At 66.8% G+C, this 22,806-nt stretch overlaps 4 protein-coding genes across 5 annotated transcripts; 2 read left to right on the top strand and 2 right to left on the bottom strand.

Annotated features, from left to right (window-relative positions):
* The first annotated feature begins 650 nt into the window (after positions 1-650).
* BLOC1S1 (biogenesis of lysosomal organelles complex 1 subunit 1) lies at positions 651-3,663 on the top strand. The gene is made up of 4 exons (XM_079332919.1): positions 651-773; positions 1,063-1,135; positions 2,407-2,539; positions 3,363-3,663. The coding sequence occupies exons 1-4, from the start codon at positions 713-715 to the stop codon at positions 3,471-3,473; spliced, it is 378 nt and encodes a 125-aa protein (XP_079189045.1). The 5' UTR covers positions 651-712; the 3' UTR covers positions 3,474-3,663.
* Positions 3,664-6,671: 3,008 nt separating this feature from the next.
* RDH5 (retinol dehydrogenase 5) lies at positions 6,672-12,168 on the top strand. The gene is made up of 4 exons (XM_079332911.1): positions 6,672-6,990; positions 8,711-8,969; positions 10,540-10,703; positions 11,935-12,168. The coding sequence occupies exons 1-4, from the start codon at positions 6,675-6,677 to the stop codon at positions 12,156-12,158; spliced, it is 963 nt and encodes a 320-aa protein (XP_079189037.1). The 5' UTR covers positions 6,672-6,674; the 3' UTR covers positions 12,159-12,168.
* Positions 12,169-13,745: 1,577 nt separating this feature from the next.
* CD63 (CD63 molecule) lies at positions 13,746-18,076 on the bottom strand. 2 transcript variants are annotated; one of them, XM_079332915.1, is made up of 8 exons: positions 18,068-18,076; positions 17,439-17,516; positions 16,052-16,231; positions 15,155-15,229; positions 14,973-15,068; positions 14,745-14,888; positions 14,589-14,672; positions 13,746-13,901 (listed from the first exon to the last, which is right to left on the bottom strand). In XM_079332915.1, exons 2-8 carry the CDS (start codon positions 17,502-17,504, stop codon positions 13,836-13,838), a joined length of 711 nt encoding a protein of 236 aa, XP_079189041.1. In that variant the 5' UTR covers positions 17,505-17,516; positions 18,068-18,076; the 3' UTR covers positions 13,746-13,835. The 2 variants fall into 2 exon arrangements, with proteins under 2 accessions (XP_079189041.1, XP_079189042.1); XM_079332916.1 differs by lacking the exon at positions 14,589-14,672.
* Positions 18,077-19,098: 1,022 nt separating this feature from the next.
* On the bottom strand, positions 19,099-22,594 carry INPP1 (inositol polyphosphate-1-phosphatase). The gene is given in 7 exon segments (XM_079332920.1): positions 19,099-19,315; positions 19,317-19,602; positions 20,144-20,318; positions 20,454-20,657; positions 21,300-21,360; positions 21,451-21,740; positions 22,538-22,594. Coding segments are annotated over 6 exon segments (1,140 nt in total). The 5' UTR covers positions 21,655-21,740; positions 22,538-22,594; the 3' UTR covers positions 19,099-19,105.
* Between the last annotated feature and the right edge of the window lie 212 nt (positions 22,595-22,806).

The raw sequence follows: 22,806 nt of genomic DNA on the forward strand, positions 1-22,806 counted from the left end.
CCCATAGCCCCCCTATATCCCCTATAGTCCCCCTATATTCCCCATAGGATTCCCCCAATCCCCTATAGCCCCCCCTATATCCCCTTCCAATCCCCTATAGCCCCCCATATCCCCTATAGCCCCCCTATATCCCCTATAGGATTCCCCCAATCCCCTATAGCCCCCCCCAATCCCCTATAGCCCTCCCTATATCCCCTATAGCCCCCCAATCCCCTATAGCCCCCCATATCCCCTATAGCCCCCCTATATCCCCTATAGCCCCCCTATATCCCCTATAGGATTCTCCCAATCCCCTATAGCCCTCCTGTATCCCCCATAGGAGTTCCCCAATGCCCTATAGCCCCCCCAATCCCCCATAGCCCCCCCTATATCCCCTATAGGATTCCCCCAATTCCCTATAGCCCCCCTATATCCCCTATAGGATTCCCCCAATCCCCTACAGCCCCCCTGTATCGCCTATAGCCCCCCCTATGTCCCCTATAGCCCCCCTATATCCCTATAGGATTCCCCCCAATCCCCTATATCCCCTATATCCCCTATATTCCCTATATTCCCTATATCCCCCATAGGATTCCCCCCATCCCCTATAGCACCCCCAGTCACGTGGTTCCGCGCGGGGCGGTCACGTGCCGCACAGGAAGAGGGCGGAGCGTTCGCTCACGCGCTGGCCGGTCACGTGCGGCGCGCGCGGTCACGTGACGCGGCGGCCGCCATGCTGTCGCGGCTGCTGAAGGAGCACCAGGCCCGCCAGAGCGAGCGGCGCGAGCTGCAGGGTGAGTCCCGCCCCGTCTCCATGGCGACAAACCCAGCCCGCCGCCTCCCATTGGCTGCCGCAGCTGCCGCTCACCGCACGGCGGAATCCCATTGGCTGGCGCGGCTGTCAGTCAAGCGCGGGGAAAAGGGCGGGAAGCCTGAGGCGTCCTGAGGGGCGACTGAGGGGGGGGGGAGGCTGTGAGGTCACGGCTGCGCGTTGTGACGTCACACCGCAGCATGGTGACGTCACGGCGCGGGGCAGGGGTCCCGCCGCCCCTCACGGCGCTGTCCCGCTGTGTCCCCGCGCAGAGCGGCGCCGCAGGGACGCGATCGCGGCCGCCACCCGCCTCACCGAGGCCTTGGTGGATCACCTGAACGTGGGGTGAGCCGCGACCCCCGGGACCCCCCCAAAGCCCCACACCCCTCCTGGAGACCCCGAACCCACCTGGGAACTCCCAGCCCCCCCCCCAAACCCCCCTGGGTACCCCAAACTCTGTAGGGACTGCAAATCTCCCAGCCTGACCCCCCCGAGACCCCCAACCCCACAGACCCTCCTGTTTATGGACCCCAAATTCACAGACCCCCCACAGATCCCCCCTTTTCCCACAGCCTCACCTTCCCAGGACCCCCAGCCCTACAAATCCCCCCCTCAGGACCCCCAGACCCCCAAATCCCTCCCTCAGGACTCCCAGCCCTAAAAATCCCCCTCCTCAAGACTCCCACCCCCCCAAATCCCCCTCCTCAAGACTCCCACCCCCACAAATCCCTCTCCTCAGAACCCTCACCCCCCTCAAATCCCCCTCCTCAAGACCCCCACCCCCTCAAATTCCCCTCAAGACCCCCACCCCCCAAATCCCCATCCTCAAGACCCCCACCCCCTCAAATCCCCCTTCCTCAGGACCCTCATCCTCCCCAAATCCCCCTCAAGACCCCCAGCCCCCCAAATCCCCCTCCTCAAGACCCCCAGCTCCCCAAATCCCCCTCCTCAAGACCCCCACCCCCTCAAATCCCCCTCAAGACCCCCACCCCCTCAAATCCCCCTTGCTCAGGACCCTCACCCTCTCAAATCCCCCTACTCAAGACCCCCACCCCCCCAAATCCCCCTCCTCAAAACCCCAACCCCGCCAAATCCCCCTCCTCAAGACCCCCACCCCCTCAAATCCCCCTCAAGACCCCCACCCCCTCAAATCCCCCTTCCTCAGGACCCTCACCCTCTCAAATCCCCCTCCTCAGGACCCTCACCCTCTCAAATCCCCCTCCTCAAGACCCCCACCCCCTCAAATCCCCGTCCTCAGAACCCCCAGCCCCTCAAATCCCCCTTCCTCAGGACCCTCACCCCCTCAAATCCCCCTCAAGACCCCCAGCCCCCCAAATCCCCCTCCTCGAGAACCCCCAGCCCCCCAAATCCCCCTCCTCAAGACCCCCAGCCCCCCAAATACCCCTCCTCAAGACCCCCACCCCCTCAAATCCCCCTCCTCAGAACCCCCAGCCCCCAAATCCCCTTCCCAGGGACCTCAACCCTATAAATCCCCCCTTCCCAACACCCCCGCATTCCCTCCCAACCCCTCAATCCCCCTCCCCACACCCTCCCCCCCCCCCCACCGGGGTCTCCCCTCCCTGGGGGGAGTCCCAAGCCCCCCGTGTGCCCCCCAGGGTGGCCCAGGCCTACGTGAACCAGCGCAAGCTGGAGCAGGAGGTGAAGGTGCTGCAGGTGCAGGCGGCGCAGTTCGCCCGCCAGAGCGGCCACTGGGTCAGCATGGTGGAGAGCTTCAACCAGGCCCTCAAGGTGGGACCCCAAAAACTGGGGAGGGGGCACGGCATGGGGAGGGGACACAGCATGGTGGAGAGCTTCAACCAGGCCCTCAAGGTGGGGCAAAAACACCCCTGGGGAGGGGGCACAGCATGGGGAGGGGGCACTGGGTCAGCATGGTGGAGAGCTTCAACCAGGCCCTCAAGGTGAGACCCCAAAAACTGGGGAGGGGGCACTGGGTCAGCATGGTGGAGAGCTTCAACCAGGCCCTCAAGGTGGGACAGAAACTGGGGAGGGGGCACGGCATGGGGAGGGGGCACGGCATGGGGAGGGGGCACTGGGTCAGCATGGTGGAGAGCTTCAACCAGGCCCTCAAGGTGGGACAGAAACTGGGGAGGGGGCACGGCGTGGGGAGGGGGCACAGCCCTGGGGGAGAGGGAGACACTCCCTAGGGTGTAATTGGGGAGGGGGACACAGCCCAAGGGGAGATTGGGGAGGGGGCGCTAGGGACAAGAGAACAGTGGGAAGAGGAGCTGTGAGGGACCAGTGGGGTACTGGGAGCACTGGGAGGGGGAGTGGGAGGGGATGGGTGGGGGGGATGGAGCTCCTGGACCCTTTTAGGGAGGGAATGAAGCCCCCAGACCCCCTGGGTTTGTGCTGGAGTGGTTGGGGGGCACTCAGGGGGTCCCAGGGGGGTTTGAGCAGCACCCAGAGGGTCTCAGGGGATTATTTTGGGGGTTCGTTTCTGGGGTTATTTTGGGGGTTTATTTGTGGGGAATGGACTGTGTGGGACACTCCCCACCTTGGGGTGACCCCCCTCCCCCCAACCCCCCTGAGCCCCCTCCCCAAATCCCCACAGGAGATCGGGGACGTGGAGAACTGGGCACGCAGCATCGAGCTGGACATGAGAACCATTGCCAGTGCCCTGGAGTACGTGTGCAAGGGGCAGCTGCAGCCCTCCTGCTCCTGAGGGACCCCAAAAACAGCTGGGACCCCCAAAAACCACCAGGGGCACCCCAAAAATCCCCCAAAAACCACCCAGAACCCACCTGGGACCCCCAAAAACCACCCAGAACCCCCCAAAACCACCCAGAACCCTCCAGTGCCCTGGAGTACGTGTGCAAGGGGCAGCTGCAGCCCTCCTGCTCCTGAGGGACCCCAAAAACAGCTGGGACCCCCAAAAACCACCAGGGACACCCCAAAAAACCCCTGAGACCCCCAAAAACCACCCAGAACTCACCTGGGGCCCCCAAAAAAACCCTGAGACCCCCCCAGTGCCCTGGAGTACGTGTGCAAGGGGCAGCTGCAGCTCTCCTGCTCCTGAGGGACCCCCAAAACCCACCTGGGACCCCCAAAACCCACCTGGGACCCCCAAAAACCCACCTGGGACCCCCAAAAAACCCCAGAGACACCCCAAAATCCCCCTGAACCCACCTGAAACACCCCAAAACCCTCCAGAAGCCCCCCCAAAAAAACCCCAAAACCCTTCAGAACCTGCCAACCCCCCCCCCCCCAAGACCCAGAACCCCCCCAGAAAAATCCCCCAGGAACCCCCCAAAAACTCCCCAAAATCCCCCAGTACTGGGGTCTCACCAGGTTGTCCTACCCCCCCCCCAGTTCTGGGATCCATGGAATAAAGCTGGGGGGGCCCTGGGGGGGTTGGGGGGGGTCAGGCCGTGCCCTGGCACAGCCCCCCCCCCCCAAATCCCCCCCTAAGCCCCCTCATCCTCTTAGTGCTCAGCCAGGCTCTGAGGCTGCTTTCATCCACACAAAGGGGCCTTTGGGGCTCAATCCCCCCTGGGGGGGCTCAATCCCCTCTGGGGGGGGGCTGGGCCCCCCAAATCCCAGCGTGGGGGGGGGTTAATCCCCTCCTGGGGGGGGTCAGAGATTCATTTTTGGGGTGAGCCCCCCCGAGATCCCAATGTGGGAAGGTTTTAATTCCTTCCTGGGGAGGGTCAGGGCCTCATTTTGGGGGGTGACACCCCCCAGATTCCAGCATGGGAGGGGTTAATTCTCTCATGGGGGGGTCAGAGCTTCATTTTGGGGTGACACCCCCCAAATCCCAGCATGGGGGGGGGTTAATCCCCTCCTAGGGGGGGTCAGCGCCTCATTTTGGGGTGACTCCCCCCGCATCTCCCAGAGCTGGTGGGGCATCAATTCACTGGGGGGGGGGGGTCCTAGAGGGGTCCCACCCCCCAAAAAAAAAGGTGCTAAACCCCCCCTCCCCCCCCAGAGCTTTTGGGGGGGGGCCCAATCCCGGAGCTTTGGCCGTGCCGGGCACGGGGAGGAGCGGCCGTGCCCCCCCCCCCCCCCAAATCTCCCAGACCCCTCCCCTGTTCCCACGCCCCCCCCCCGGCTCACACGGCCCCGAGGCCACGGCCGGAGCAGCGCCCGCAGCCCCTGCGACCCCCGAGGTACGTGGGGACCCCCTGAACCCCCCGGGAGATGTGGGGACCCCCTGAACCCCCCGAGAGATGTGGGGACCCCCTGAACCCCCCCAGAGGGATGTGGGGACCCCCTGAACCCCCAGAGGGATGTGGGGACCCCCCCGAACCCCCAGAGGGATGTGGGGACTCCCCTGAACCCCCCGGGAGATGTGGGGACCCCCTGTCTCCTGTCCCGGGGGGGCTCTGGGGACACGAGACGGACCCCCAGGGTCAACCTCAAATCTGAGGGTCCCGAGACCCCCACATTCCTCCCCCCACCCCCAAAACGGGGCTGCTGGAGGGGGGCGCGACTCTTCCTGTCCCCCCCTTAGTGCCCCCCCAAATCAGAGGAGGGAATCCGGGGATCCCCCTCCCCCTTTTGGGGGTCCCGCGCTGTGAAACCCCCAAACAATAATGGGGAGGGGGAGGTCCTGACCCCCCAAATAATGGGTGGGGGTCCTGGAGGGGGGTACAGGACCAATCCCGCCTGCTCCCCCAAATCCGAGGGTGGGCAAGGGGGTCTCTGCTCCCCCTTTTGGGGGGTCCAACCCCCAAACCGACAATGGGGGGGAGGGTCCTGACCCCCCAAATAAGGGGAGGGGGTCCCGGAGGGGGGCACGGGGCTCCTGCGGGAGGACACGAACCCGCGGGTCCCCTCCCTCCGGGGGGGGGGTCTGGGCTGGGTCGGGGGTCGCGGGCAGGGCGGGGTTGCGGCCGGGGGTCGCGGGGGGGTCCCCGGAGCAGCGGGTGGGGGGGAGGGGCGCGGAGGGGACCCCCCCCGGAGCCCCCCCGAGCCGGGCGGTGACGCACGGCCCCGCTAATCCCGGCTCGGCCCCGCCCGGCCCGGGCAAGGTGGGGCTGGGGTCCCGGCCCGGGAGGGGGCTGGGGTCACCCCGACCCCCCCAGAGGGCAGGGACCCCCCAGGGGGACACAGGAACCCCCCCAGGGGGACACAGGGACCCCCCCAAGGTGACAGAGGGGACCCCCCAAGGTGACAGTGACCGTGTGGAGCCGGGGTCAGTGCTGAGTGACCGCTCTGGGGACGGGGGGGTGGGGAGGGGGACACCGGGTTTTGGGGGGTCCTGGAGGGGTCCCGCGTGTCCCCTGACCCCCCACGGGTCCCTGTCCCTGCTGCTGGTGGCACTGGTGGCACTGGGGACATGAGCCACCCCTGCTGTGGGGGTCTGGGGGTCACTCCAAGCTCCACATGGGGTGTGAGGGGGGGGGTCCTGGGGGGTCCCACAGGGTGGGGGTCCCGGGCGGGGCTCCCACGTGTCCCCTCCTCCCCCCAGGCCATGTGGCACAGGTGACAGTGGGGAGGGGACACGTGGGACCCCCGTGCTCTGGGCAGGGTGGGGGTCTCTCCACGCCCCACTCGGAGGTCCCGGGCGGGGGTCCCACAGGGTGGGGGTCCTTGCAGGTGGGTGAGGGGCTGCAGGGGGGTCCAGGGCGGGGGTCCCACAGGGTGGGGGTCCTTGCAGGTTGGTGAGGGGCTGCAGGGGGGTCCAGGGCGGGGATCCCACAGGGTGGGGGTCCTTGCAGGTGGGTGAGGGGCTGCAGGGGGGTTCCCCGCGGGGGTCCCACGTGTGTCCCCTCCCCCCCAGGCCATGTGGCACCGGTGACAGTGGGGGGGTGACACGTAGGACCCCCGTACTCTGGGCAGGGTGGGGGTCCCTGCAGGTGGGTGAGGGGCTGCAGGGGGGTTCCCCGCGGGGGTCCCACGTGTGTCCCCTCCCCCCCAGGCCATGTGGCTGTACGTGGCGCTGGTGGCCGCGCTCTGGGCTCTGGGCTGGCTGGTGCGGGACCGCCGCACGCTGCCCACGGTGACGGACAAGCACGTCTTCATCACGGGCTGCGACAGCGGCTTTGGCAACCTGCTGGCGCGGCGGCTCGCCCGGCGCGGCTACCGCGTGCTGGCCGCCTGCCTGACCCCGCAGGGAGCCGAGAGCCTGCGCGGCGACAGCGGCGGGGGACACCTGAGGACAACCCTGCTCGATGTCACCCGCAGCGACAGCATCCGCAGGGCGGCGGAGTGGGTGCGCGGGGAGGTGGGGGATAAAGGTGAGGGGTGGGGAAATGGGGATGGGGGCGTGGGGAGGTGGGGGATAAAGGTGAGAGGGGAGAAATGGGGATGGGGGCTCGGGATAAAGGTGAGGGGTGGGGAAATGGGGATGGGGGCGTGGGGAGGTGGGGGATAAAGGTGAGGGGGGGGGAAATGGGGATGGGGGCGCGGGGAGGTGGGGGAAATGGGGCTGGGGGCTTGGGATAAAGGTGAGGGGTGGGGGAAATGGGGCTGGGGGCTCAGGACAAAGGTGAGGGGTGGGAGAAATGGGGCTGGGGGCTCGGGATAAAGGTGAGGGGTGGGGAAATGGGGAGGGGGACGTGGGGAGGTGGAGGATAAAGGTGAGGGGTGGGGAAATGGGGCTGGGGGCTCAGGACAAAGGTGAGGGGTGGGGAAATGGGGCTGGGGGCTCGGGATAAAGGTGAGGGGCGGGGAAATGGGGCTGGGGGCACGGGGAGTGGTGGGGGGCATAGAGGGACAAGGAGGGGAGGGGGGGACAGGGGGATATGGGGGGGTAGGATGGACCCCCGGGTGTGCCATGAGTGGGGCACAGGGGCACAGGTCAGGACTCCAGGGAAAAGGAGGGGAGGGTCCCAACAGGGCACGGTGGGCGCAGGGTGGGGGTCCCAGGGGCACAAGTAGCAGGGTCCTGGCAGGTCACAGAGGGGACAGGTCCTGGCAGGTCACTCTGGGGATGCCGGGGGACACTGGGGGTGCCATTCTGGGTGTCCCAGGGGATACTTGGGGTGTCACTCTGGATGTGCCACCAGTGTCCCCAGGGCTGTTTGGGCTAGTGAACAATGTGGGGGTGGCCAACCCCATTGACCCTGGGGCACATGGGGACACTCTGGCTGTGTCACTCTGGCTGTGTCACTCTGTGTCACTCTGGCTGTGTCACTCTGGCTGTGTCACTCTGTGTCACTCTGGATGTGTCACTCTGGATGTGTCACTCTGTGTCACTCTGTGTCACTCTGGCTGTGTCACTCTGGCTGTGTCACCCTGTCACTCTGTGTCACTCTGGATGTGTCACTCTGTGTCACTCTGGCTGTGTCACTCTGTCACTCTGTGTCACTCTGTGTCACTCTGTGTCACTCTGTGTCACTCTGGGTGTGTCACTCTGTCACTCTGTGTCACTCTGTCACTCTGTCACTCTGTGTCACTGGCTGTGTCACTCTGGGTGTGTCACTCTGTCACTCTGTGTCACTCTGGCTGTGTCACTCTGTGTCACTCTGGCTGTGTCACTCTGGCTGTGTCACTCTGTGTCACTCTGGATGTGTCACTCTGTGTCACTCTGTCACTCTGGCTGTGTCACTCTGGGTGTGTCACTCTGTCACTCTGTGTCACTCTGGCTGTGTCACTCTGTCACTCTGTGTCACTCTGGATGTGTCACTCTGGCTGTGTCACTCTGTCACTCTGTGTCACTCTGGCTGTGTCACTCTGTGTCACTCTGTGTTACTCTGGCTGTGTCACTCTCACTCTGTGTCACTCTGTCACTCTGTGTCACTCTGGCTGTGTCACTCTGGTTGTGTCACTCTGTGTCACTCTGGCTGTGTCACTCTGTCACTCTGTGTCACTCTGGCTGTGTCACTCTCACTCTGTGTCACTCTGGCTGTGTCACTCTGTGTCACTCTGGCTGTGTCACTCTCACTCTGTGTCACTCTGGCTGTGTCACTCTGGCTGTGTCACTCTGTCACTCTGTGTCACTCTGGCTGTCCCCAGGGCTGTTTGGGCTAGTGAACAATGCGGGGGTGGCCAACCCCATCGGCCCCACGGAGTGGATGGCCGTGGAGGATTTCCGGCGGGTTCTGGCCGTGAACACTCTGGGGGCCATCGAGGTGACGCTGGCGCTGCTGCCGCTGCTGAAGCGCGCGCGGGGCCGCGTGGTCACCACGGCCAGCGTGCTGGGCCGGCTGGCGGCCAACGGCGGCGGCTACTGCCCCTCCAAATTCGCCGTCGAGGCCTTTTGCGACAGCCTCAGGTGCGCGGGGGGGCTGAGCTCTGTCACCACACCCTGAGACCACACCCTGAGACCACACCCTGAGACCACACCCTGAGACCTGTCACCACACTCTGAGCTCTGTCACCACACCCTGAGACCACACCCTGAGACCTGTCACCACACTCTGAGCTCTGTCACCACACCCTGAGACCACACCCTGAGACCACACCCTGAGACCACACCCTGAGACCTGTCACCACACCCTGAGACCACACCCTGAGACCTGTCACCACACCCTGAGACCACACCCTGAGCTCTGTCACCACACCCTGAAACCTCTGACCACACCCTGAGCTCTGTCACCACACCCTGAGACCACACCCTGAGACCTGTCACCACACCCTGAGCTATGTCACCACACCCTGAAACCTCTGACCACACCCTGAGCTCTGTCACCACACCCTGAGACCACACCCTGAGCTCTGTCACCACACCCTGAGCTCTGTCACCACACCCTGAGACCACACCCTGAGCTCTGTCACCACACCCTGAGATCACACCCTGAGCTCTGTCACCACACCCTGAGCTGTCACCACACCCTGAGACCACACCCTGAGCTCTGTCACCACACCCTGAAACCTCTGACCACACTCTGAGCTCTGTCACCACACCTGAGACCACACCCTGAGCTCTGAGACCACACCCTGAGATCACACCCTGAGCTCTGTCACCACACCCTGAAACCTCTCACCACACTCTGAGCTCTGTCACCACACCCTGAGCTCTGTCACCACACCTTGAGACCACACCCTGAGCTCTGTCACCACACCCTGAAACCTCTCACCACACCCTGAGCTCTCTGGGTACACCCTGAGCTCTGTCACCACACCCTGGGCTATGTCACTGCACCCTGAGCTCTGTCACCACACCCTGAGCTATGTCACCACACCCTGAGCTCTGTCACCACACCCTGAGCTGTGTCACCACACCCTGAGCCCACTGGCCACACCCTGAGCCTGCTGACCACACCCTGAGCTCTTATGGCCACACCATGAAATCTCTGACCACACCCTGAGCCCGCTGGCCACAGCCTGAGCCCTCTGGTTATCCTGGCCACACCCTGAGGTCTGTGGCCACACCCTGACCCGTCTGGCCATCCTGGCCACACTCTGGGCCCCCTGGCCACATCCTGAGCCCTCTGACAATCCCCTGATCACCCTGTGACCCCCCCTGACATCCCACTCAGGTGGGCCATGTGGCACTTCGGGTGAGTGTGGTGGAGCCAGGGTTCTTCAGGATGTCCCTGAACCCCCTGACCACACCCTGACCTCTATGACCCCCCTGGCCACCCCTTTGATCATCCCCTGACCACCCCAGCCATGTCTTGAACCCCCTGACCACCCTCTGACTCCTCTGACCCTCCTGACCACCCCAGCCATGTCTTGAACCCCCTGACCACCCTCTGACCCCTCTGACCATCCCCTGACCACCCCAGCCACCCCCCAACCCCTCTGGCCACCCCTCTGACCACTCCCTGTCCCCTCTGGCCACCCCCTGACCACTCCCTGTCCCCTCTGGCCACCCCCTGACCATCCCTGCCCCTCCCCAGGCGGGACATGCGTCCCTTTGGGGTCAGGGTCAGCGTGGTGGAGCCGGGGTTCTTCAAGACCAACGCCACCGACCTGGAGGCGCTGGAGGCGTCGCTGCGGCAGCGCTGGGAGCGCCTGGAGCCCGAGACCCGCCGCAGCTACGGGGAGCATTTCCTGCCCCAGTGTGAGTGCTGAGCCCCCCTGAGCCCCCTGACCCACTGAGAGCCCCCTGAGAGCCCCCTGACCCACTGACAGCCCCCTGAGAGCCCCCTGACCCACTGACAGCCCCCTGAGAGCCCCCCTGAGCCCCCTGACCCACTGAGAGCCCCCTGACCCACTGACAGCCCCCTGAGAGCCCCCTGACCCACTGAGAGCCCCCTGACCCACTGACAGCCCCCTGAGAGCCCCCTGACCCACTGACAGCCCCCTGACCCACTGACAGCCCCCTGAGAGCCCCCCCTGCCCCAGTGTGAGTGCTGAGCCCCCTGAGCCCCCTGACCCACTGACAGCCCCCTGAGAGCCCCCTGACCCACTGAGAGCCCCCTGAGAGCCCCCCTGACCCAGTGTGAATGCTGAGCCCCCCTGAGCCCCCTGACCCACAGAGCCCCCCCCTGCCCCACTGACAGCCCCCACTGAGAGCCCCCTCTGCCCCACTGAGAGCCCCCTCTGCCCCAGTGTGAGTGGGGCTGGGGGCCCCACACCCCCCTGTGTCACCCCCCAAACCCCAGAGTGCAGCGTCTCACCCCTGCCTCAGTTTCCCTTTCCCCCTCCCCCAGCCCCAATCTCACCATCCCACCCTGCCTCAGTTTCCCTTTTCCTGATCCCCCAATCTCACTCTCACCCTGCCTCAGTTTCCCTCCCCCAGCCCCAATCTCACTCTCACCCTGCCTCAGTTTCCCTCCCCCAGCCCAAATTTCACTCTCACCCTGCCTCAGTTCCCCTCCCCCAGCCCCAATCTCACCATCCCACCCTGCCTCAGTTTCCCTCCCCCAGCCCCAATCTCACCATCCCACCCTGCCTCAGTTTCCCTCCCCCAGCCCCAATCTCACTCTCACCCTGCCTCAGTTTCCTTTTTCCTGATCCTCCAAACTCACCATCCCACCCTGCCTCAGTTTCCCTCCCCCAGCCCCAATTTCACTCTCACCCTGCCTCAGTTTCCCCCCCCCAGCCCCAATCTCACTCTCACCCTGCCTCAGTTTCCCTCCCCCAGCCCCAATTTCACTCTCACCCTGCCTCAGTTTCCCTCCCCCAGCCCCAATCTCACCATCCCACCCTGCCTCAGTTTCCCTCCCCCAGCCCCAATCTCACCATCCCACCCTGCCTCAGTTTCCCTCCCCCAGCCCCAATTTCACTCTCACCCTGCCTCAGTTTCCCTCCCCCAGCCCCAATCTCACCCCGCCCCCCGTGTCCCTCAGACCTGCGGGTGCAGCGCTTGCTGCTGTCGCTGCTGTGCGACAGGGACCTGGCCAAGGTGACGCGGTGCATGGAGCACGCGCTGGGGGCGCGGCACCCGCGCAGCCGCTACAGCGCGGGCTGGGACGCCAAACTGCTCTGGCTGCCCGCGTCCTACCTGCCCTCCGCCCTGGTGGACACCGCGCTGGCCCTCATCCTGCCCCGGCCGGCCGGGGGCGCGCCCTGAGCCCCCAGACCCAAAACGGAGCCCTTGGAGCCGCAATAATCACCCGGAGATAAAATAAACCCACCAAACAGAAAACAAACCCCCAGACCCAAAACGGAGCCCTTGGAGCCGCAATAAACACCCGGAGATAAAATAAACCCACCAAACAGAAAACAAACCCCCAGACCCAAAACGGAGCCCTTGGAGCCGCAATAAACACCCGGAGATAAAATAAACCCACCAAACAGAAAACAAACCCCCAGACCCAAAACGGAGCCCCCGGAGCCGCAATAATCACCCGGAGCTAAAATAAACCCACCAAACAGAAAACAAACCCCCAGACCCAAAACAAACACCCGGACCCAAAATAATCACCCGGAGCCACAACAGAGCCCCCAGACCCAAAATAAACACCCGGACCCAAAACAGAGCCCCCGGACCCAAAACAAACACCCGGACCCAAAATAATCACCCGGAGCCACAACAGAGCCCCTAGACCCAAAATAATCACCCGGAGCCAAAACAGAGCCCCCAGACCCAAAATAAACACCCGGAGCCAAAACAGAGCCCCCGGACCCAAAACAAACACCCGGACCCAAAATAATCACCCGGAGCCACAACAGAGCCCCCAGACCCAAAATAATCACCCGGAGCCAGAATAAATACCTGGAGCAAAAACAGAGCCCCCAGACCCAAAATAAACACCCGGAGCTAAAATAAACCCACCAAACAGAAAACAAACCCCCAGACCCAAAATAAACACCCAGAACCAAAACAGAGCCCCCAGACCCAAAACAAACACCCGAACCCAAAATAATCACCCGGAGCCACAACAGAGCCCCCAGACCCAAAATAATCACCCGGAGCCACAACAGAGCCCCTGGACCCAAAACAGAGCCCCCAGACCCACATCAAACACCCGGAGGCACAACAGAGCACCCGGACCCAAAATAAACACCCGGAGCCACAACAGAGCCCCCAGACCCACAACAAACACCCGGAGCCAAAACAGACACCCCAGACCCAAAATAAACCCCCCGGACCCAAAATAAACCCCCTGGACTCAAAATAACCCCCCCAGACCCAAAATAAACCCCCCAGACCCAAATTAAACCCCCCAGGGTGGGGAATGAACACCCCAACCTTGCTCGTCCTTGTCTTGGTGGGAAAATGGGGTTTGGGGACACTGAGGTGGCACTTGGGGACTCATGGACATGATCCTCGCCCCTCATCCTGCCCAGGCCGGCCCAGAGCGTGGCCTGAGAGCCCCCAGACCCAAAACAAACCCCCCTGGGTGGGGAATGGGCCCCACACACTTGTCTGTCCTTGTTCTGCTCGGGGTCGTGGATGGAACAGGATTTGGGGACACTGAGGTGGCACGTGGGGATTTGGGGACACTGAGGTGACACTCACAGCCCCCAGAGCCACCAGGACCAGCCCCTGGCACCGCAGGGTCAGTGGGGCACAGGGAGACCCCAAAACTCCAGGATGAGACCCCCCCAAACCCATCAGAGACCCCCAAACCCATAAGAGACCGCCAACCCCATAAGAGACCCCCCAAACCCCACAGGGGACCCCCCCCCCAAGCCCCCCAATGTCACTCGGCTCTCCAGAAGCTTTTCCTCTTTATTGCCAACCCAGGGCCCCCCCCAAGCCCCCCGGGACCCCCCGGGAGGGGCAGGAATTTGGGGGGGGGGGCTACATGACCTCGTAACCGCTGCGGATCCCCCGCATGAGGCAACAGGAGAAGACAACGCCCAAAATCTGGGGGGACAGGAGAGGGGGTCAGGGACAATGGGGGGACAGGGACAATGGGGGGGGACAGGGACAATGAGGGGACGGGGGGACAGGGACAATGGGGGGGGACAGGGACAATGAGGGGACAGGGACAATGGGGGGGGACAGGGACAATGGGGGGGGACAGGGACAATGGGGGGCCAGGGACATCTTTGGGGGTCAGTTATGGGGGGCTCAGTGACAATTGGGGAACAGGGACAACTGGGGGGGTCAAGGACACTTTTGGGGGTGGGATCTGGGGAGGACAGTGACAACTGGGGTGACAGGGACACTTCTGTGGGGGTCAGTGACACTTGGGGGTCAGTCAGCCCCAGTTTGGGGGGGTCTGAACTTTCAACTGAGGAGGGGTCTCACCCCCATATTGGGAGGGGTCTCACCCCACATTTGGGGGGTCTCAGCCCACATTTGGGGGGGTCTCAGCCCTGCACTGAATGGGGTTCACTCTCACACTCAGGGGGCCTCAGCCCCACATTTGAGGGGTCTCATCCCCATATTGGGGGGGTCTTACCCCACATTTGGGGGGGTCTCACCCCACATTTGGGGGGGGTCTCACCCCATATCGGGGGGTCTCACCCCATATCGGGGGGTCTCACCCCACATTTGGGGGGGGTCTCACCCCATATCGGGGGGTCTCACCCCCACCCCCCCGCTCACCTCGAAGCAGGCCACGCCCAGCGCCACGCCCGCCAGCAGCACCGCGTTCCTGCGCAGCCACGCCTGCAGGCTCGGCAGGCAGCCCTGGGGAGGGGGCACAGGGGGGTCAGGGGGGGCTCGGGGGGGCTCTGCTCAGCAATTGGGGAGGGGTCTCACCCTCTCGAACACGGTGGCCGGGCTGGGCCGCACGTTGCAGGACTCAGTGGCCACTCGGCAGCAGGACCTGGGCACGGTGTCGTTGGCCCCGAAGTGCCCCACGCTCGCCCAGTCCGTGTAGTTGTTCACCCCGCAGCAGGAGAACTGCCCCAAAAAACCGTCAGCAATGCGAGAGGGGGGGTCCAGCAGCAGCCCCCTCCCCAAATTAGGGGTGACCCCAGCGCTCACCTCCTGCTGGAAGTTGTCCAGGGCGGTGGCCAGCGCCGGGTCCTGCTCGTATCTCCTCATGGCTCTCCAGAGCCCCTCCTCCACTAGCCCGTGCACCTGGGGGGGTCGGGGGGGGGGTCAGGGGGGTGATGGGGGGTGATGGGGGAGGGGAGGGACCCCCTCAGGGGGGCAGGGACCCCCACCTTGTCCTTGAGGACGTAGGCAGTGATGGCAGCGGCGATCTCCACCAGGAAGATGAGGCTGAGCAGGACGGCGAACTGGGGGGGCACGGGGGGGTCAGGGGGGGTTTCGGGGGGTCACGGGGGTCTGGGGGGGTTACAGAGGGGATTTAGGGGGGGTCACGGAGGGGTCAGGGGGTTTGAAGGTGTCTGGGGGGTCACAGAGGGGATTTAGGGGGGGCATGGGGGGCTCAAGGGCTTTGGGGGGTCTGGGGGGGTCACAGAGGTGTTTTGGGGGGTCCCAGTGGGGATTAGGGGGGGGCTCAGGGGGTAGTGGCAGTGGAATGGTTGGGGGGGTCATGGGGGGGTCACAATGGGGGAGTGAGGGTGAGGAAATCAAGAGTGGGGGTATCCCGGGGGGATTCCCAATGTGGGGCTGAGTCAGGGGTTCTGGGGGGGGTCCCAGGGGAATCTCAGGGGGGTCCCGGGGGGTTTCAGGGGGGTCCCGGGGTCTCAGAGAGTCCCAGGGGCTCTCAGGGGGTCCAATGGGTCCCGAGGGTCCCGGGGGGGAGTCTGGGGGCTCCCGAGGATCCCGGGGAGTCTGAGGATCTCAGGGGCTCTCAGGGGGTCCCGGGGGGAGGGGGGGTCCCGGGAGCTCCCGGTGGGTCCCAGGGGCTCTCAGGGGTCCCGAGGGTCCCGGGGGGTCTCAGAGGATCTCAGGGGTCCCAGGGGTCCCGGAGGGGGGTCTCAGTGGTTCCCGGGGGTCCCAGGGGTCCCGGGCGGGTCTCAGTGGTTCCCGGGGGTCCCAGGGGTCCCGGGCGGGTCTCAGTGGTTCCCGGGGGTCCCAGGGGTGGCGGGCGGGTCTCAGGGGGTCTCAGTGGTTCCCGGGGGGGGGTGGTCCCGGGGGTCCCTCCCCCTCACCGTGGTGACCATGCAGTAACTCTCCCTCCAGGCGCCGCAGCAGCCCCAGAAGGACACGAAGACAATCGCGACCCCCAGCGCCACGACCCCCGCGGGGCTCCAGCCGGGCGCGGCCACCGGCGCCTTGGCCAGGGCGAGCAGCGCGTACGAGCCGACGGCGACCAGAGCCACGCCGCACACCTGGGGGGCGTGCGGCAGGGACCCCCTCAGAGCCCCCTCCCCAAATTCCCCTCAGAAACCCCCTCCCCAAATTCCCACCCCTCAGAAACCCCCTCCGCAAAACCCCTCAGAAACCCCCTCCCCAAATTCCCACCCCTCAGAAACCCCCTCCGCAAAACCCCTCAGAAACCCCCTCCCCAAATTCCCACCCCTCAGAAACCCCCTCCGCAAAACCCCTCAGAAACCCCCTCCCCAAATTCCCTGCAGAACCCCCTCCCCAAATTCCCACCCCTCAGAAATCCCTCCCCAAAACCCCTCAGAAACCCCCTCCCCAAATTCCCTTCAGAACCCCCTCCCCAAATTCCCCCTGCAAAAACCCGCACCCCAAACCCCTCAGAAACCCCCCTCCCCAAATTCCCACCCCTCAGAAACCCCCTCCCCAAATTCCCCCTGCAGAACCCCCCCCTACAGAACCCCCTCCTCAAATTCCTCCCCTGCAGAAACCCCCTCCCCAAATCGCCGCCCCCCGCTCCAATTTTGGGGACAAATTAAGGGCTATGGGGGGGGGGGGGACACCGGCGCAACCCCCCCGGGGGAGGGAGGGGACACGGGAGGGGACAGTCCAGGAAGTGTCCGGCCTTCCGGCCACGCGAGAGCCGCGGGGGGGCTGGACCGGCCCCCGCGGGGGTCCCGGCAGATCGGGGGGGGTGGGATTCATCCCACCGGGTCCCCCCCCAGCCCCCCCAGCCCCGCCCTGCCCGGGGGGGGCGCACACACAGCGGGGGGGGCGCGGGGGGGGCGGCTCCGTGTCCCGCCGTGTCACCGCGCCCCCCCCGCGGCCCCGCCACTCCGGGGGTGACTCAGCCCCGGCGCCGCCAGGGTGGGGACAGCGCGGGGGGGGCAGGAAGGGGCCCCGTGTCCCCCCCCGTGTCCCCCCTTATCTCCCGTGTCCCCCCGTGCCTCCCCCCGCTCCGGCCGTTGCCTTGGCCGCTCTTTCCTCACCCCGACTTCCCCAAAACTCTCGTCCCGCCGCTCTCGGGGGTCCCCCCCTGTCCCCACCCCCCCTCACTTTGGGGTCCCCTGTCCCCTCCCCACAATCCTGTGGGCTTCACCCACAGCGACCCCCCCCCCCCCCCGCCTCCCCCAGCACCGGGGACACCCCCCGCGCTGCCCGGGACCCCCCAAATGGGGGGCCGGGGGTCCCGGCCCGGTTCCGCCGCGGACTCACCCAGAAGATGAAGTTGAAGAAGAAAACCAAGAACTTCACACATTTCATCCCCCCCTCAACCGCCATGGCCCCTGCGCGCTGCGGAGCCGCCGTTCAGCACCGGCACCGGCACCGGCACCGGCACCGCCGGCCCGAACCGCGCCCGCCACCGGCGCCTGTGACCGGCACCGGCACCGCTCCGGCCCGGCCTGTGTCCCGGTGCCGCTCCCGGTGCCGCTCCCTCATCCCCTCCGGTTCTCCCGGTACCGCTCCCTCACTCTCCCGGTTCTCCCGGTACCGCTCCCTCACTCCCCCGGTGCTCCCGGTACCGCTCCCTCCCCACTCCCCGTGCCGGTTCCGGTGCTGCTCCATCCCCCGGTCCCGGCGCTGCTCTCCCCCTGCCCCGCTCCCGGTGCCGTTCCCTGCCCGGCTCCCGGTGGTCCCGGTACCACTTTCCCCCACTCCCGGTGGTCCCGGTGCCGTTCCCTGCCCGGTTCCCGGTGGTCCCGGTACCACTTCCCCCCACTCCCGGTGGTCCCGGTGCCGTTCCCTTCCCGGTTCCCAGCGGTTCCGGTGCCGTTTTCCCCCCTGTCCCGGTACCCCGGGACCCCTTTCCCCCAGTTCCCCGCCGTCCCGGTGCCGATCCCCACCCGGTCCGGCGCTCCCGCCGCCCCGGTTCCGCTCCCGGTCCCGCTCCCGGTCCCGCTCCCGGTCCCGTTCGCCGCCGCCCTTCCCGAGGGCTCCCGATCATGTGACGGGGGCGAGTCAAGAGGCCACCGGGACCGCCCCGGGCCCGCCCCGGGACCGGCACCGCCCCCCGGCCCGGCGGGACACGGACGGCCGAGAGGGAGCCTTTATTGGGGGGGGGACACGGGGGGACACCGGGGACAGCGAGGGGACACGGTGGGGACACCGGGGACAGCGAGGGGACATCGGGGACAGCGAGGGTCCCACGCAGGGCACCCGGGACTCTGAGCTCCAACCGCGACCCGCACCGGGGTCCCTGTCACCCCCACCCCGCACTCGGGGGTCCCTGTCACCCCTGATCCCGCACTCAGGGGTCCCTGTTACCCCCACCCCACTCTCGGGGGTCCCTGTCACCCCCACCCCACTCTCGAGGGTCCCTGTCACCCCCACCCCACTCCCGGGGGTCCCTGTCACCCCCACCCCGCCCCCAAGGGTCCCTGCTGTCCCCCTGTCCTTGGTCCCTGCCACCCTGGTCCTGCACCCCAAGGTCCTCGGGACCCCTCCCCACCCCTCACCCTGGGGTCCCAAACCCCCTGGACCCCTCCCCCCGGGGTCCCAGCCCCTCCTGACCCCCTAACCGGGGTCACAGCCCCCCAAATCGCCCAGCCCAGTGTCCCCCAGTTATAATAACCCACCCCCGGGGTCCCAGCCCCCCCAACCCGAGTCCCTGCCCCGCTACACTCCGGGGTCCCAGCCCCTCCTGACCCCCTAACTCGGGGTCACAGCCCCCCAAATCCCCCACCGCAGTGTTCCTCAGCCTCCCCAACCCAAGGTCCCTGCCCCCCTACACTTCACCCCGGGGTCCCAGTCCCCCCCATACCCACCCTGGGGGTCCCCCAGCCCCCTCGCACCCCACACTGCGGGGTCCCAGCACCTCAAATCCCTCCACCCTGGGGTCCCAGCCCCCCAAATCCCCCACCCCAGTGTCCCCCCCCCCCCCGTCACAAGCCGGGCTGCTCGCCCAGCTCGCCCAGCTCGCCCAGCGCGGCCAGCACGGCCCGCAGGTGCTGGGGGTGCACGAAAGCCACGAGCCCCCCGCTGTTGGCCCAGCGCTCGGGCCCCGCTCGCCCCGGCTGCGGCCGGTGATAAACCAGCTCGGGGGGCGCCCCCGGGGCCCGCAGCGCCCCCTCCAGCGCCACCACGCCCCCCCCCCAGGGCCCGCAGGATGGCGTGGGGGGCGCACGAGTCCCAGAAGAAGGTGGTGGCCTGCGACAGCACGAAGGCGTCCGCCAGCCCCAGCGCCACGCAGAGCAGTTTGTAGCCCGCCCCGGCGGCGAAGAGCGGGGGACCCCCGCCCAGAGAGGCCAGAGCCCCCCGCACCGCCGCCCCCTCGGCCCGGCTCAGCACCACTCGGGGGTGCGGCCGGGGGGCGGGGGGGGACAGCGAGCACAGCCGGGTGTCACCGTGTGCCACCCCCCAGTGGTAGCGACCCTGCCACCTGTGGGGAGGGGAGGGGTCAGCGGGGGGACATGAGGGGGGGTGGGACCCCGGGGTGAGGGGTCAGAGGTGATAAAGACCCTGGGGTGAGGGGTCGGGGGGGAATAGGGACCCCGTGGGTGGGGGATATGGGGGGTATGGGGAAACAGGGACCCCGTGGGTGGGGGATATGGGGGGTAGGACCCTGAGTGAGGGGTCGGGGGGACAGAGACCCCTGGGATGAGGGGTATGGCAGAATGGGGACCCCGGGGTGAAAGGTCAGGGGTGGCAGGGACCCCGGGGTAGGGGATATGGGGGTGTGAGGGGCCTGGGACCCTGGGTGAGGGGTCGGGGGCACAGAGACCCTGAGATGAAGGGTATGGGGGGTATGGAGGGGGGGAAACCGAGGTGGGGGGCCCTGGGACCCCCTGGGTGTGGGGTATGGGGGGACAGGGACCCCGAGGTGAAAGGTCAGGCGTGACAGGGACCCCCAGTACAGGTTCAGGGGTGTCAGGGATCCCGTGGGGGCTCAGGATGCCAGGGACCCCGGGCTCTGGGGGTACCTGCGGGTCTGGGGGTCCCTCTGGAAGAAGGGCTCGTTGATGACCCCCAGCACGGGGGTCCCGGTGCAGCGGTCGAAGGCGCCCACGAGCACCAGGGCAGAGCGCAGCCCCCCGGGGGCGACGCCATCGACGGCGGCCACGTCCTCGCGCCCCCCGATGAACTCGTTGGTGGAGTCTGGGGGGTTTGCCAGGGGGTCTGCGGGGTCCCAGCCCGGCCCTGGCCCCCGCCCCACCCCACAGCCCCAGGCCCTGCTCCCATCTCTGTTCTTCCCACCCCACCCCATCCCACCCCACAGCCCCACCCCCTCACCAATGGGGTCAATCCAGATTCCCACGTCCCCCGGGGACACTCCGGGGTCGATGCCGGCCAGCTCCGTGTCCCCAAGTGTCACCTCCCTGTGCACGGTCTCTGCCAGCAGCTCGGCCGCCCTCGTCTGCTCGGGGCCCAGCACGGCCAGCAGCAGCGCCGCCGTGTCCCCCGGGGTGGCACAGACCCGCACTGTCACCGTGCCACCTGCGGGGACCCAAATCAGCCACAGACAGGGCACAGGGACACCGGGGGTGGCACAGACCCGCACTGTCACCGTGCCACCTGCGGGGACCCAAATCAGCCAGGGAATGGCACAGGGACACCGGGGGTGGCACAGACCCGCACTGTCACCGTGCCACCTGCGGGGACCCAAATCAGCCAGGGAATGGCACAGGGACACTGGGGGTGGCACAGACCCGCACTGTCACCGTGCCACCTGCGGGGACCCAAATCAGCCAGGGAATGGCACAGGGACACTGGGGGTGGCACAGACCCGCACTGTCACCGTGCCACCTGCAGGGACCCAAATCAGCCAGGGAATGGCACAGGGACCCCCGACTCAGCCCCACAGACCCCGGTGTGGGAACCTTGGGACATGGGGACATGGGGACAGGTGACACTGGCATCTGGGGACATGGGACATTGGGACCACCTCCTCAGTCTTGACCCCACGTCCCCCACAGATGTTCCCACCCCACTGTCCCCACCCTGTCACGACTCTGTCCCCACTCTGTCCCTGCTGTCCCCACTCTGTCCCCACTCTGTCCCCTCACTGTCCCCACTCTGTCCCCGCTGTCCCCTCACTGTCCCCTCACTGTCCCCGCTGTCCCCGCTGTCGCCACTCACCCTCCGCGTCCCTGAACTCGTTGTTCTCCTCCCCATGGATGTGTCCCCGAAGCTCTGGGAACTGCGGGGACACCGTGGGGACACCGCGGGACTCAGGAGAGGCCCGGGCGGTGCCAACCCTCCCCTCGGCCACCCCCCGGGCTGTCCCCACCTGTGTCCCCAGGTCGTGCTTGATGACCTCCTGGATCAGGACATCCGCCAGCGTCTTGAAGTCCCGCAGGAACCGCACGTTCCTGTCGGGTCCCGTTTTCTCGGCCACCAGCAGCCGGAACAGCGGCTCCTCCGCCCGGCACAGCCGCGCCACCTCCGCCGCCTTCTGCGACACCGCCACCAGCGCGGGCAGCAGCCCCGCCATGGCCGCGACAGCGGGCACGGACCGAGGGGCAGCGGGGACACCTGCGGGGACACCTGCGGGGACAGCGGGGACACCTGCGGGGACACCTGCGGGTCAGGGACGCGCTCCGAAAATTGTCCCAAACGTGGAGAGGGAGGGTGGGATGGGAGGATTTGGGGACACGGGGACACTGGGATTTGGGGACACGGGGACAATGGGAATGGGGACATGGACATGGGGACACGGGCATTGGGATGGGGAGACAGGGACAGAGTGACACGGGGACATGGGGACATAAGTGTGGAGACGGATGACGTGGGGACATGGGGGTGTGAGGACAGGGGACATTGGGACGTGGCCATGTGGGGATTTGGGGACAGGGGGATGTCAGGACATGGGGACAGGGACACAGGGCTGTAGGGACACGTGACACGCGGGTTTGGGGACACGGGGCTGTGGGGATGTGGATTTGGGCACAAGGGGACACGGGGACAGGGAGACACGGGGGTGTGGGGACACGGGGGACGTGGGGACACGGAGTGGTGGCGATGCGAATATGGGCACGGGGGGGACACGGGGACACAAAGTCGCGGGGAAACTGCCACGGCGCTGCGGCTGCGGGGACACGGGGCTGTCCCCAGGGTGTCCCCGCGGGGGGGTGGCTCTGTCCCGCGGGGACAGGAAGCGCTCGGGGCGGGGGGGTCCCCGCTGTCCCCCCGGAAGGCGCGGGGCGATGCGGCCCCCCCGGAACGGGCCCGGAACGGCCCCAAACTTCCCCCCCCCCCGCCACCGCCGCGCCGGGGACACCCCCCAGAGCGAGTCCCCACCCCTGGGGACACTCTGGGGACACCCCCGGGGACGCCCAGGGGACCCTCGGGCCGCCCCCCGCCCGCGCTGCCGTTACCGGGGCCGCTGACAGCTCCTGCGGGCGGCCCGGGGGCGGGGACGGGGCCGCGTCACCGCCGCGCTTAACCCGCTCGCTGCCGCGGCCCCGCGCGGCCGGGGCACCCCGGAGAGCGGGGACACCGGGGGCTGTCGCGACACCGGCGGGGCGGGGACAAAGCGGGACGCGAACCCCCCCTTCCCCCCAAATCCCGTGAGCGCCGCTCCCCGGGATGGTGACACGGGTGACACCGGGGTGGCGGGGGACGCTCGGTGGCGGTGGGGGGGGTC

Source organism: Erithacus rubecula (genome assembly GCF_903797595.1).
Source record: "Erithacus rubecula genome assembly, contig: scaffold_623_arrow_ctg1, whole genome shotgun sequence".
Lineage (NCBI taxonomy): Eukaryota > Metazoa > Chordata > Aves > Passeriformes > Muscicapidae > Erithacus > Erithacus rubecula.

Coding starts and splice junctions, on each gene's coding strand:
- BLOC1S1 (XM_079332919.1), top strand. CDS start 713: ATGCTGTCGCGGCTGCTGAAGGAGCACCAGGCCCGCCAGAGCGAGCGG. Junction 774..1,062: donor CGAGCGGCGCGAGCTGCAGG/GTGAGTCCCGCC, acceptor GTCCCCGCGCAG/AGCGGCGCCGCAGGGACGCG. Junction 2,540..3,362: donor GCTTCAACCAGGCCCTCAAG/GTGGGACCCCAA, acceptor AAATCCCCACAG/GAGATCGGGGACGTGGAGAA.
- RDH5 (XM_079332911.1), top strand. CDS start 6,675: ATGTGGCTGTACGTGGCGCTGGTGGCCGCGCTCTGGGCTCTGGGCTGG. Junction 8,970..10,539: donor GCCTTTTGCGACAGCCTCAG/GTGCGCGGGGGG, acceptor GCCCCTCCCCAG/GCGGGACATGCGTCCCTTTG. Junction 10,704..11,934: donor GGAGCATTTCCTGCCCCAGT/GTGAGTGCTGAG, acceptor CGTGTCCCTCAG/ACCTGCGGGTGCAGCGCTTG.
- CD63 (XM_079332915.1), bottom strand. CDS start 17,504: ATGGCGGTTGAGGGGGGGATGAAATGTGTGAAGTTCTTGGTTTTCTTC. Junction 15,230..16,051: donor GTTACTGCATGGTCACCACG/GTGAGGGGGAGG, acceptor GTGCCCCCCCAG/TTCGCCGTCCTGCTCAGCCT. Junction 15,069..15,154: donor CCTACGTCCTCAAGGACAAG/GTGGGGGTCCCT, acceptor CGACCCCCCCAG/GTGCACGGGCTAGTGGAGGA.